The sequence below is a fragment of the Pleurodeles waltl genome, chromosome 10 (genome assembly GCF_031143425.1).
Source record: "Pleurodeles waltl isolate 20211129_DDA chromosome 10, aPleWal1.hap1.20221129, whole genome shotgun sequence".
In the NCBI taxonomy this organism is placed as follows: Eukaryota; Metazoa; Chordata; class Amphibia; order Caudata; family Salamandridae; genus Pleurodeles; species Pleurodeles waltl.
Genome location: NC_090449.1, coordinates 230,411,476 through 230,426,319, shown reverse-complemented (window position 1 = coordinate 230,426,319; position 14,844 = coordinate 230,411,476). Strand labels below are relative to the sequence as shown.

At 47.2% G+C, this 14,844-nt stretch overlaps 1 protein-coding gene across 1 annotated transcript in view; it reads left to right on the top strand.

Annotated features, from left to right (window-relative positions):
• The first annotated feature begins 9,382 nt into the window (after positions 1-9,382).
• COQ7 (coenzyme Q7, hydroxylase) overlaps positions 9,383-14,844 on the top strand; it is a 101,819-nt gene continuing 96,357 nt past the window's right edge. The window contains exon 1 of the mRNA XM_069210231.1: positions 9,383-9,539. Within this exon, the coding sequence (XP_069066332.1) occupies positions 9,479-9,539 (61 nt within the window). The 5' untranslated portion in view covers positions 9,383-9,478. The remainder of the gene's footprint in view (positions 9,540-14,844) is intronic.

The window sequence follows — 14,844 nt, the reverse complement described above, 5'->3', positions numbered from 1 at the left end:
AGGCCATGGCCTCTCTTGTTGAATGGGCACCAAAAACACGTATGTCAATACCTGCTTCTGCTAGGACCCATCGGACCCAGCGCGCAATGGTAGGGGAAGAGACCGCTTTAAAGGGCTTCTTGATCACAATCAACAATTGGTCTTCGCCCACGGGATGAAATACCGCAGTCATCTCCTCATACGCCTTCAAGCAACGTACAACGCACAGATTAGGAGCAAAAGGGAAAGCTGGATAAGATACCGACCTGGTATTACATTTGGTCCTACGGGCCACTGTAAAGGTTATGCCCTCTGGAGAGAACACTCTAGCTGACACATCCAGAGTCCTGACTTCTGAAACCCTTTTGCAAGAAATTAGGCAGAGCAACATCGCTAGTTTAGCTGACAATTCCTTCATGGACTGAAGATGATTATCCTGCCACAATGAAAATAGGCATAAAACCAGATTAACATCCCATAATTCCGAATACCTTGGTTCCGGAGGACGGGAAAACCTAATGCCTTTAAGAAGTTTACACACCCAGGGATGAGCTCCGACCGGTTGATTGTCAAGAAGGGGGTGACCCGGCGAAATAGCCGAGCGGAAAAAATTCACTGTGCAATAAGAAGGCCAACTGCAGCCAGTTCCGCTAGGAAATTTAGGATGTCAGTAACATTGGCCCCCATGAGATCTGTATGCCGATCCATACACCAGCAAGCCCATCGAGCCCAAGCAGATCTGTATCGTTTGTCAGTCCCTAGAGCCCAGGCCTGGGCGATGAAACCCTGAGCTTCCTGCGAAAGTCTGCGATCAAACCAGCGAGACCTGAAATCTTCCAGGCCACCAGATGCAAATGGCCCTGGAGAACCAGAGGATGGAACTGGCCCAGCGGATCCCGAAGGATCGAAGAGGATGCTGGAAGCCGAAGTGGAAAGTCGCACGAGAGTTCCAGAAGAGTGGGGAACCAAGCCTGGCAGCGCCATAGGGGCGTCACTAGAATCACGGTCGATTCCTGGTGACGGACTTGGGCTGACACTCTGGAAATCAGCAGGAAGGGGGGAAAGGCATAACCCCAAATTTGGCTCCAGTCCTGAAGGAACGCGTCCACTGCCTCCGCCCCCGGATCTGGACGCCAGCTGAAGTACCGGGAAAGTTGAGTGTTCCACCTGGACGCAAAGAGGTCCACCGTGCAGGGACCCAACCGTGCCATGATCGCCCTGAAAACCGCCGGATCCAGCTTCCAATCGCTGGAGTCCAGAAGGAATCTGGAGTTCCAATCCGCAAGAGCGTTTTGGGAGCTGGGCAGATACTCCGCCGTGACTGAGATCTGGTGCGCCAGGCAAAAGTGCCAAAAATCCTTCGCCAGATCCGCTAGGGCCCTCGACCGAGTGCCCCCCAGGCGATTGATATATTGGACCGCCAATATGTTGTCCATCCGAAGGAGAACCACGCAGGAGACCCGGTCCCAGGTCAAGGATTTGATTGTAAACGAGCCCGCTAACAGCTCTAGGCAATTGATATGCATATCGAGTTCCTGCGGGGTTCAACGTCCCCCGAACGACACATCCCGCAGCGGGCTCCCCATCCATGTAGGCTGGCATCCGACTCTATTACTAGGTCGGGGGAGGACCTGAAGATGGCCCTGCCACCTCATGCCTCCATGTGGTCCAACCACCATTGTAACTCCGTCCTTGCTCTGAATTGAGAGAAATCAGCTCTGAATATGTCAGCCCGTGGCGCAGGTGATGAGTCTTGAGCCGTTGCAAAGCCCTGTAATGAAGGAGGCCTGGAAAAATGGCCTGGATCGACGAGGAAAGTAACCCCACCACTCGGGCTAACTGATGTAGCGAAATTCTGTTGCGCCTCAGGACTATCCGCAACTCCTTCTTGATCTTGGAGATCTTCTGTAGCGGGAGACTGAGGGATGCGGCCTGGGAGCCTATGAGGAACCCCAGAAAAACCATTGTCTGTGAAGGCAGCAGATCGGATTTCTGTTTGTTGATGAGAAACCCCAGGTTGTGCAGGAGAACATTAGTCATGTTCGCGTTGGATAATAGTTGAGCACAGGATTCATCCATCAGAAGTATATCGTCCAGGTAAATGATGAGGCTAACCCCCCGAGAGCGAAGGAACTCTACCACCTGCTTGAGTAACTTGGTAAAACACCAAGGGGCTGATGACAGACCGAACGGGAGAGAGCTGAATTCGAACACTTGACCCCTCCAAAGAAACTGCAGAAATCTGCAATGAGGGGAAAAAATGGGAGCCGTTAGATACGCATCCTTGAGGTCCAGACAGACCGTCCAATCTCCCGGCAGGAGGATATCCCGAAGCATGTGTATACCCTCCATCTTGAAGTGCCGGTAAACAACCCAATCGTTGAAGGAACAAAGGTTGATCACCGGACGAAAACCTTTGTCTTTTTCTCCACGAGAAACAGGTTGCTGACAAACGCTCTGGGGTGAAGAGAGGAAATACAAATGGGCCCTTTGCTCGGAAGATCCTGAACCTCGGCGTTTATTAGATCGGCGTCTGAAGCTGAAAAACTTAAGGGTCTGGGAAGATCCTGCTGCACGGGGGTTCCCCAAAACTCTATGTGGAAACCTGATACCGTCTGTGGCACCCACGCATTGGAGGTTATGAGTTCCCAGTTCCGTTTGAACAGGGGCAAACTATCTCCCAATTCTAGAGGGGAAAAAGGAGTACTCCTTACCTGAAGTGCCTCCTGGGGCATTGGAAGCTCCTCTGGCGATCCTGCTCGCTCTGCCTCTCCCTTTTCCCCTGTTGGGGAAGAAGGTTCCTTGGCGGCCGTCTCGCCAACCCAACTGCCTGTAGGACGCAGGGCCTTGTTGGGGCTGGCGGCCGGAAGAGCGACCCTTGCCTTGTCCGGCCCCGCCAAAAACCTTGCCCGGAAAAATCTTTTTTTATAGAGTACTGAGCCTTATCAACGCCCGAAAAAGTGGTTACAAATTTTCCGAGCTCCTTTACGAATGGATCTCCAAACAACTGGCCTTGGGCCTCCGCCCCTGCCTCCGAGGACGAGATATCCCTTAGCTTAGGGTCTATTTTAATCAACAAGGAGTGGCGCCTCTCAGCCGAGATGGCACAATTGGCGTTGCCAAAAGACAAATAGCCCTCTGTGCCCATCCTGCCACAACCACGGTTTGAAGTGGTGTAGTTGACTGTTTGGCACGTTCCGCCAACTGAATGATTTGGGTCAGAGGCCCTACCACTTCTAGGAGCTTGTCCGGGCACGCCCACCAGGACCGGTCTATCCCCTTCTTAGGATCCCTCATGTATTTAGCAAAAAAGGTGCACATCTTGGGATCGATATCCGGGGTGGCCGCAACTTGTCAGGCAGGGTAGGACGTGGACACTCGGCCTTCAACCTGGCCCAAACCTCTTTATCTGAAGGCTGGTGGATCTTGCTTGCCACGTAGTCCGCCACCTTGCCATCCGGGCGCCATTCTGAGGAGCGATGGTGATATAACCCTTCCGGCTCAAACATGTCAGAATCCAAATCGCCTGGATCCTGAGTATCTGGTAATGAGGCGCACGGACGCCAGGGACAGCCAGATTCAGCTTCCTCAATGGAGGAAGAGTCTCCCTCGGAATCCCCTGCTAAGCCCCGTTGTGACCACACAAGGAGGTCCAATTTATAGTGGAGGTTCCCACTGATTGCTCCGGGTAGAGAACTCTCCCGGCAGGGTAGAGTAGTTTGCGCTTGCGCACTCTTGAAAGGTAGCTCAAAAAGGTGGTCAAGATCCCCAAGCTGTCCCGAGGCGCGCTTGCGTGATGCCTTGGGAGAAGCACCAGGTGCAACCCCGTCGCCCCAAACATGCCCGGCGCTCTGGAAACTTGCTCCGCAAGCTGCGCCACGCTCTCTTTGATGGGAGCGAGAGCCTGCGCAATAGCCTGCGACATCAACATGTCCACCCCTGGGGGTAGGACGCGATGAGAAGGGCCCTCACCAGGGGACATGATAGGGAAAGAGTCAGGCTCTTGTGCGGGCTGCATACTGGGACCCGAGGACAAGGACGGATCACACCCAAAAATAATAGGGTAGCCCCCCCAAGCCTGTCCAATAGGCCCACTAGGTCCAAGGCCTTAAAATATATATATAGGGCCCACTTAGCACGTGAAAATAATTAAACAGGAGCGAATTCCCGCTCCGGGTTGTATACTGACCGCAATGAAGTGTTTATTGGGGGATTTGAGGGGCTAAAAGGGAGCCTGGGCCCTTAAAACCCCTATCGTGCTGAAATCCCGAAGCGCTGAGCGCAAAGCGACTCCTGCGCAACGAAAAGTGTGGAGAAAAAGGATGCGCGCCCTCTAGAGGGCCCGATGCGCCACCGCACTCAAGTGCTCGAGCTTCAAAGGGAGCCTCCCGCGCCACGGTAACGCGTCCTAGCAATTAGGTTGCTATTAGGATACTGCTGCTTGTAAGCGTGATCGGAAAAACACACTATTAAAGCCAAAAACACACTTCAAACACAGACGTGCAGAGAGCAGAAAAAGGCACTTATCTGTCCTCTGAGCAGTGAAGAAAGAGGGGATATGACGTGCGGTGGACATTTATACCCATGTTAATGGAGCCTGTGTTCTACGGTTGTCATGGCAACGCTCTCATGGGACTTGTGGTTCAGTTTTGTTTTTTGTTGAACTTTGAACCTGCTGTATAATAAAGAGTGAAGAAAGAACTGCATAATCCTCGCCTCTGTTCCTGCCATAGAATAAAACATTTTCTAGCTTACGCGTCAAGAATTTTCAATTCTATTAAGGACACGGAGACAAGGATTATGCTTTCTCTTTCTCTTTACTGTTCCAACAGCAGCCAATGAAACAACAGTAAACAAAAAACTTCAATACGCAAGAGGCATAGTAATAGTCACATGGGCCAATCACATCCCGTAACCTATCCCCATAAAAGCCATGACCTCGATAGTCACTTCCTCTTTCTTTGTAACCGTCCGATAAGAATCGAACACTGAAGGAAACAAAACTCCTTACAGAAGAGAAGATCCAGAACCACTCTGAACAGTCCAACAACGTGGTTTCACCATCAACGAACCAGAAGATTTGCAACTTCAGTCGACCCTCCAAGAACCGGAAAACAAGGACTTAACTCCTGATGAACATGAAAAGGACCATCTGTACACATCACAGAGTTTTCTGATCCGCTCCTAAAATAGATGAAAGATTGCCAGTAATATCTTTAATGGTTAACATATCCAAAGCGAATTTACACATTGTCATACTACAACCGGGTGGGGAATAAAATAATTGTCAAAATCCTGTGATAACATCAATTAAAATTAAATAACATCTACATGCATTTTTAATATAAATGGGTGGGATAATCCTCGCCTCCGTGTCCTTAATAGAATTGAAAATTCTTGATGCGTAAGCTAGAATTTTTTTTATTCTATGTCAGGACCAGAGGCTCCGATTATGCTCGTTTAAAGCTGATCAACCACCACAGTCGCCACATTAACCAATGGTTTATAATAACATTTTCTAAATGTGGATTCTGAAGACCAATCAGCTGCTCTCATAATGTCTTCCAGACGAGATCCAAGAGTAAAAGTCTTTGAGGCCATAGCTCCTCTAGCAGAATGAGCTCCATATTTTGAAGTATCAATACCTGCCTCATGCATGCTGAATTTTCAACCTTTGAAGGGCTCGGTAAAGGAGTGGTGCCGGAAAAAATGCCTGAATGGAGGAGGATAGGAGACCTACTATCCTGGCAATGGCTCTCAATGACACGGCCTGTTTGCTCAAGGCTGATCTCAGTTCTTTCTTGATATTGCGAACTTTGTGTGAAGGTAGAATGAGTAGGGCTCGTACTGAATCTACCTGAAAACCCAGGAAGTCTACGACTTGGGAAGGATTCAACAGTGACTTCTGCGCATTGATGATGAATCCCAAATCCTGTAAAAGCTGAATATTCCATGCTAAATGACTCAGGAGAGTCTGAGGGGGTCATTCTAACTCTGGCGGGCGGCGGAGGCCGCCCGCCAGAGTTCCCCCCTCCGAAATACCGCTCCGCGGTCGAAAGACTGCGGAGGGTATTCTAGGTTTTTCCCTGGGCTGGCGGGCGGTCGCCAAAAGACCGCCCGCCAGCCCAGGGAAAAACACCCTTCCCACGAGGATGCCGGCTCGTAATCGATCCGGCGGAGTGGGAAGGTGCGACGGGTGCTGTTGCACCCGTCGCGTATTTCACTGTCTGCCAAGCAGACAGTGAAATACTCGTAGGGACCCTCTTACGGGGGCCCCTGCAGTGCCCATGCCAGTGGCATGGGCACTGCAGGGGCCCCCAGGGGCCCCGCGACCCCCCCTACCGCCACCGGGAACTGGATGGCGGTAGGGGGGATCGGAATCCCCTCGGCGGCGCAGCTAGCTGCGCCGCCTTGGAGGATTCAAAAGGGCGGCGGGACACTGGCGGGAGACCGCCAGTGTTGCCGGTCTGACCGCGGCTTTACCGCCGCGGTCAGAATGCCCTGCGGGGCACCGCCGGCCTGTCGGCGGTGCTCCCGCCAACCCTGGCCCTGGCGGTCTAAGACCGCCGGGGTCAGAATGACCCCCTGAGTGTCCTGAGCCATCAGCAAAATATCGTCAAGATAAATTATCAGGCGGACACCCTTGGCACGCAGGGACTCCACTACAGGTCTCAGCAATTTTGTGAAGCACCACGGGTCCGAAGACAGGCAGAATGAGAGTGCTTTGAACTCCAGACACTGACCTCTCCACAGAAATTGGAGGAAGCGTCAGTGTGGAGCAAATATCAGAACTGACAGGTACGCATCTTTCAGGTCCAGACGGACCATCCAGTCGCCTTCCAACAGGATGTCTCTTAGCATATGAATACCCTCCATTTTGAATTGCCTGTACAAAATCCAGCCATTGAACTCTTTGAGGTTCAAAACAAGATGGTGACCATCGCCCTTCTTGTCCACAAGAAAAATAGGACTGATGAAGCCTTCTGGATGAGGAGTGGAAATGACTACAGCTCCTTTGTCTATAAGCGCTTGTACTTCTTGATCTATAATGGAGAGCTCTTGTTGGGAAAAATACATTGGATTGGTATGAACAGTCTGTCTCGGGGTACAGTAAAACTCTAGTCTGAAACCTGTCACTGTTTGAAGAACCCAAGGGTCCCTTGAAATCAATTTCCAATTGTGTAAAAATGAACCTACCCTGCCCCCCAAAGTCACTTGTGAAAAGGGGATAATTCTTACCAGAATATCCTGCGTCCTGAATTGCGGTCTGCTGTCCTCGTCTGGGACCGCTGCAGAATCTCCCCAGACCGCCTCGAGAACGGGTGGGATAGAAGGTGGCCTCTGCAGGTTCTCCATACCAGCTACCCCGACCCCTGGGGTAATAGGCTTGAGGGCTTGAGAAGGATCCTCGGTCGGGCATGCGCCCTCCGTAACAACCGGCCCTGAGAAAAAGGCCGCGTTTGAAGACCTTTTTAAGGAATAATTGGGCTTTGTCCAGAGAGGAGAAAGTGGAGCAAAATTTTGACAGTTTTTTCCCAAATGGAGCGCCAAACAACAAGCCGTCCGCGGCAGGGCCAGCTTTGGAAGAGGACAAATCATTGAGCTTAGGATCAATACACATCAAAAAGGTTCGTCTGCGCTCAGTAGACAGCGCACAGTTAGTGTTGCCCAATTGGCAAATGGCCCTCTGAGCCCAGCCAAGTAAAATGTCTGTGTCTACTGCTAAGCCAGATTCTTTAGATTGGAATGCTAACTCCAAAATTCTTGTCAGGGGGCCAGACATGTCTAGGGGTTTATCTTGACAAGGGCCCCAAGCTCTGTCAAGACCTTTCTTAGGGTCTTTTGATTTTTTTTTCATAAAGACCACCATAGTAGGATCAACCTCAGGTGTATCTGCTACTTTCCCTTCCAAATCAGGTCTAGGGCATTCAGCTTGGAGCCGCGCACATACCTCTTTGTCAAACCCTCTGCGTAAATGAGATTGAACATAATTAGCTACCTCAGGAGGAGGGATCCAATTGGACGCTCTAGGGTGAATTATATCTGTGGGATCAAAGTCTAAGACTTTCGGAGGGGGCTTTTGTCCCTTTGGTTTTTTACTAGGACCTGGAACTGCAGAGTCATTTGAATCAGATGAATCGTCGTCGTTGGAGGATGAAGTTGTATCAGCTGGTTTGTTACTGCTATAATTGTGTTCGCCTGCCCGCTTGCGTCGAAGTTTTTCAAATGCAGCAGCCTGGTCAGGCAGGGTACTGAGATTGCCCTGCTTTCCTGTCTCCATGGGATTTGGGGGTTCACCGGAAGCCGGAAGACCTGGCATCCACCCCTGATTACGAGCGTAATCAATCAATTGACCTGAGAAGGGCGTCATTAACTGATTGCTGTACCCTTGAGTCAAGGGCTTCCACCAAATTCATTTCCAGTTGGCCAAAATTCTCCTCAGGATAATATCCTGATTCATCATCATGCCACTGAGCCATGCTCCTGCTTCTTAATGAAGTAAATGTACCTCAGTATAAAAGGGGAGTAAAAGAACCTCAGGAGTGTAGAGGGGGAGTGCAAAAAACCCCTATCAGGTCAATAGGAATTAATGTATCAAAAGTGGAGGGAGCAGACCTGAAATAAAAGCACTCTAGGCAAAGCCTATTCCATTTATACAACCCCCAAGACTGAGGGCGTCAGGGAGCATAAAAAATGTGGGCACACGTGTGGATGCAAAGATCTGAGTCGTGTTGCAGCAACGCGCCGGCTTTTCTAATTAAAATGAAAAAAGAAAGCCGAAAACGCATGCACATGTGATTGGCCCATGTGACTATTACTATGCCTCTTGGGTATTGAAGTTTTTTGTTTACTGTTGTTTCATTGGCTGCTGTTGGAACAGTAAAGAGAAAGAGAAAGCATAATCGGAGCCTCCAGTCCTGACATAGAATTCACTTTTTCGCAGTTTTTTTTTCACAAACTCTACACGATGGTATTAGAGCGCTCTACAGGAGCACTAGCTACATTACACAGTCATTCATTCATTGTTTTTTTAAAGTACGGGAAGATTAGGTGAATTGCCCAGAATTGGCTACAAACTCTTTCCCTCAGTTTCCACATCTCTACACAGTTACACACGGTCCAGCTTGATTTATCTCCTGTAAGTAATAACTTCACGGTTTCTCCTGAGATTTGTGGGAGGGTGCGAATACGGAATGACGATAGGCATGGTCGGTGTCGAAGTTTCAACATGAGCCGTATCGTGCATTATTAGTTGCCGACGGCAGATGACGCTGTCTCGCGAGCGGCGCTCTAGCCCATTTGTTTCTCTTTCACAACTACTGGCGAATGCAACTGATCCTTGCGCTCTCAAAGGAGGGCGTAACCGTAGTTTTCTAATACACTTGAACTCTTGGGGGCAGCGCCGTACCAAGGATACGCGCATGCGCAACTAATGCTGTGTACGCTTGACTGTAGGTCACTGTAAGTCGTTTACAGTTACAAAAGCTAGTCGCTGTCCATGGAGAAAGTTGCTCTGTGTGCATCGAGGCTCAGTTTACAGCCACTTAGAGCGTACTCAGGTAATGTCTATTTTTCAGCTCTTCAACGCGTACACACGGTACTGGCAACTAGGGACAGTAATGCGAACATGCAGAGTGTTATGAGTGACTGTCACTTTTCCTACCTGTCATCACGCATTCGTATGAAGGGTACGCACGTCTTTTTAGTTAAATTCGTTTATAGCAGCGTGCTTCCTTACGGGTTAGGAGGGTCACCATCTCTGCCATCTCGCATAGCCCTCGAAAAATTACCATTCATTTATTTCATAGAACCACCCATTAAATATCAGCTTCAATCTCGTTCACGACCCAACAAGTTGAAGGTTGTTCCAAGGCATGACAGTGGGTCTCACCTGAGTCCACGAGTCTCCCAATGGCTCATTTAGCCCGCTAGCCATATCGCTTGTGAAGTTGATACTTACGATAGATTTAACAACGTTTTCTATTCCTGTACACTAGAGGAATATTAGGCAGTTGGCTGTTTTTATAAAGTACTATACTTGCCAGTTACATTTAGGAATATTTGGTAAACAAGTATTTGTATTCACTGTCGATAATTATTGGAAATCTAAGTAACCCACATGTCATATAAAGCATCTGCTCGACGGGCTGTTTCGCTTTGTTTGAACGTCAACCCTAAAAGGTTACAGCTGTGGAACAGGACATCTTCTCCCAACTATAACTTTCAGAAATGGGTTAGTTCCTAGATGAGTGATCCATGCCTCTCAAAAGAAGTCCGTAGATTGATAGTATTATCTTCTGACAATATCTACATGTATTGCTGTTTCATGCAATGCTTATTGCAGACCATATGATCAGTTATGTGGCCACTTGGGCATGATTCGCTTATAAAAGGTATCAACTCTGGTAACATGCGGCTATAGTGCATGGACTGAACATTGGAAGAATGTATCTTTAGTTTGAGGCATGGAGAAAAAATGTGGCCTTCTTCGTGATTGATACCCCCTAATTAATATATTGTAAATATTTTGACAAGATAGCATGAATAAAGGTATATTCCGTACACAGAAGAACAGACTTCTGTGTGTACAATAGCATGAAGATCTGAGGGAGTGGTTTAGTGTTAGATTTATCTAGCCGGTATTAGATTTTCTGTAGCAACACTGTTGGGTTGTGCTCCTGTCAACTTTATATTGTTAGAAGTAATACAGTTTAAGGGTCCCAATCTGCTCACACCCCTTTCATCATTTTCGTTTTGTAATGAAACAAGGCGAGTTGGAGACATCTTAACGGAGGTTCTAAAAAAACTCACACACAAAACGGGAAGATCCTGCAAAGCCTATTCCCTTTTTTGTGCATCTCGCCTTCATTCGCTCTCCTAGATTAGTGCTATGTAATCAATTAAAAGCATTGCACCGTAATAAGTAGCTTTAGTGGTTAAAGCCTGCCGTTGTACACCCTTTACCTCTATAGACAGTTACATTTCCCTGCTGCCAGTGGACCTCTGGAAGTTACATTTGCTCGATTCTATTCTTGTGTTGTAAGGTTCTAGTTTGTAGATGATTGTCAAGTTCCAAAATTTTTCTTTCACCCGTTATAATTGTATAGAAATACTGTTTAAATCTATTTTCCCCCACAAATGCGGTAGTGCAGAGGAAAATACATTCTGGTAGGATGCAATAGGGCAGTAGTAAGGGGTTAATGTTTGGAATATATGATTAAGGCTGATATGATAAGGGGTAGTGGAAATAGCCATTGTGTATTTATATTTGAGACAGCATTTCCTTTGAGAAGGTATTTTGTGATTTCCCTATAACTTGGACGGTTTTGTAAAGATGTTTCCAAGAGAAAAAAAATAAAAAGCATTAATTTCCCATTAAAGCTCCTAACAGAACATTTGCTGAAAGGTATCATAAAGAACGCTGGATGGATTTTACACCAAAATATATAATGAAAGTAAAACAATCAGAAAGCATGCTTTTTTTGGATTGGTGTTCATCTATTTAGTAGTTTTGGAGATATAAGCACGTAAAAATGTCCCAGAGCTGACTTTAAGGTTTGTCTTTGCTGTTTTAACTCGCAAATCATGTCAATCACATCTTGAAATTTTTACATGTGATTGGCTGGATTACACCTGAAAGTGTTTTAACCTTTTTGAAATTTGCAAGTTAACTTCAATTCGCAAGTTTAAAAAATTTTTTTTTCAGCAACCCATATAGCGGTAGCAAGAGCTCTTTAAATGCTGCAATAGAAGGGGAGAGGGGCGTGGTCTCATGCCAGGGAAGTAGGACAGGTGCTTCATCGCTTCCGGCCAAACTCCACCCTCTGGGGCTATCAGCTTCTTATATAGCCTGATTCCTGCCTGCATTTGTTGCCGTATCAGAAGGACATGACTGTCTGCTACATAACTGGACCCAAGCTGCTACTCTGACAGCTGAGTTTAGAGAGGCGTTGCAGAGTGCAGATCGGCTGCAAAATGACAACAGGTCCCAGGAGAGCCGGCAGAGCTAACGCGGCTACGGAGATGCGCTGACCTGGATATGGTGCTCCCTATTGGGTTGGAGGAGGTTGCCCCGTTGGACACTGGCTGCTGACTTGGATGAGAGCCGGAGAGGGTGCATGGCTCAGTCCTGGAGCCAATCAGAGCACAGGCCTTTAATGGTCCCGGGTGAGAGGTGTGAGCGTGTCTGGCCTTATTTGGTGTTTGGTAATTTATTTATAAGGGGACGCGTTAGAGGTTCGATAGACCTTTTGACTCAAGCTAAGAGTGATCCACGTGAACACAAATTTCTGCTCATGACCTAACCAGCAACAATGTAACATGTTTAACAAATCACTCATCAGAAACTTTGAGTCAGAAATCTCTACACACATTGACCCATTAGGCCGCAAATAACAACACCTTTTTGTAAAGTTAGAAAGTTTATTTTCCTAGATTAACAATGCTAATATCACATAAATTAATCTAAAGACCAAATGATATGTATATACAAACAACACAGGCTTACCAAAGCAGCAGAAGAATTTCAATTTAACCAAAGCATTTATCATTAAACATTCAAGAGTTGCAGTACAAAATAATAACAAAAACTGAACAATAGAGATGTCATACATCTAGATTCGACAGACTAATAAAATCAATTCTTTGTTAATAACATTGGTTAACACGTGGCACTCTAACTAACCCTCCAAATTTAATGCCATGTTTGGGCTTCATCCAAAAGTAATTTAGTCAAAAGTTAATTTGGAAAACATCTAACTAGAGCTCTAACAAAATAGCGGTTGGTACCTAAAAGGAAGAGTAAAAAAATCTATAACAGACACAGTATCATTTTGTTATATCTCTCCTGAATGGATCAGCAAGCTGTGATTTCTTCGTCAGTTGGACATCAGTCTGGTCAGTGTTGACAAGGGACAGTGAAAGGGAATTGGCTCAGCCACGGCTGGGCTCCAAGTTGACTGAACCAACTTAGAAAGGGCATCAAGCTAAGAAACAGCATCAATAACGGTAACACAATTATGCTATGAGGCTAAAGCTAAGAAGAGAAGCCATCAGGAACTGCTCTGCTCCTTGTACGGGACTGGAACAAGAATCAATGCTTCTTCCAAGTGTAGTCGGGCTAAACTAAAAAATCCATAAAGCATTTTCTCATGTCGCCATTGGTCAGAATATTGTGTGTTCACAGTAGATTCAATAAACATTAATTTCCAAATCTGTGATATAACTAGACAGTCTTTCGCACGTCGATGATTGGCTCCTCTTCTCCCGTTCCCATCACCAGTTTCGTTGAGTAACTTTTTAGTTGCAATCATGACTCCAATCATTGAAGCCATGATTGTTAAATCCTGGGAACATTTACTTCTCATGCACCAAAGATACAATTGTAACTGTAGATAGTATACTACTTTACAGCAGACAGTTCTCGCAGGAAAATTAAAGACATCGACTCGTTCAACATTGCAAATGTTACAAATATATTTGGTCAGCACTGTGTGAACAATGAATAAGTGTTAATTCTCTGCTTTAACAAAAAAAAAAACATTTACAAACATTTATATATGCCATGAAGCTCAACATGGGGCCTTGTTGACTAGGTCCATCATTTTATAATTACTTTATGCTTAGTATATTTAAGCAAACACATTTCGTTAATACATCAGTATGAGCCACTAATACATTGTATTCCACATGTGCACATTCATTTAAACTAATAATGTAATTTCTTTATTAATGTCGTACATGTATGGTGGCCACGTAGGTGGGTACATATTCCAAGATACTTTAATTCTCCGTTAGCAAAATTCATGTAAATTCTTAGCTGTTAATCAGTGCAAATGTATTAGTAATTAATGCAGCTTTCACAGAGGCGTGGGCGAACGCTGAGCCAGTGGTACGATCCAGAAGGCATCGCTGTCAAGCACTGAGGTATTTGGGCAGAGTGAGGGAGAGTGCCAGGTCTGCAACCTGTGGGTGCGGGCCCCCTCTCCTTTAAATCGAACGCCGCGATCGATGTGCGCGACCTGAAGAAAATATTACTACACTATTGAGGAGGCGTAGCAGGCACACAGTGTCCAGACTGTGGCTGGGCCTGCTTGATTTGTGTGGCACAATTGGGAACTGCAGGAAGTAGGACCGAAGGGGGACTTTTTATACCCTGCCCTGGATTCTGTACCATGAGAGGGAGTTCCTACACGAAGAGCTACAGGTGAAAGTACTGACAGAGACCATTGAGCCACTGCACCTTTTCTTCTCCCCCCGCCCCCATATTACCGGTGTGCCATGGTTTATAATGGCTGGTGCAGTTCAGGAAGCCGGAACATCACCCACTGGTGCCATTTAGACTGGAATTCCATGTGTATCTGCAAAACGTGCTAGCCACGCCAGCCAGCGGAAAGCAGAGGGAGGGGCTAGGTCACAGTGAGGGAGGCTGCCGCATACTTTTGCGCTCCATAGAGAGGCTGTCGGCCGGGTCCTCAGTCTGAGGTCCGTAGGGTGGCTGTCCGCTCTCAGCCAGACGTGCTGCCATCTGGACTCTTAGAGGCCTGAGATCCATGGCATAGCAGACCCCTGCCCGCCTGTTTGCTCACTGAGTGGGACCTAAGCAGGAGCAAGCTGAGTGAGGCACCACACCACACAGGCACAAAGAGAGCAGCGAGGCGAAGGGTCAGGAAGCAGCATATTGGAGGAGAAAAAAAAGAGTACAGTACCTGCAGAATGTAACCTACCAATCTCCTGTCTGGACTTTGGGGCATGACGGAGGCAACATAGTAACTTGATCATTAACCTGTGCTTTTGAACCCACAGATGCCTCACCCTCTGAACAGTCGCAGACCTGAAGTATTTGCACAGCACTGCTGACACATA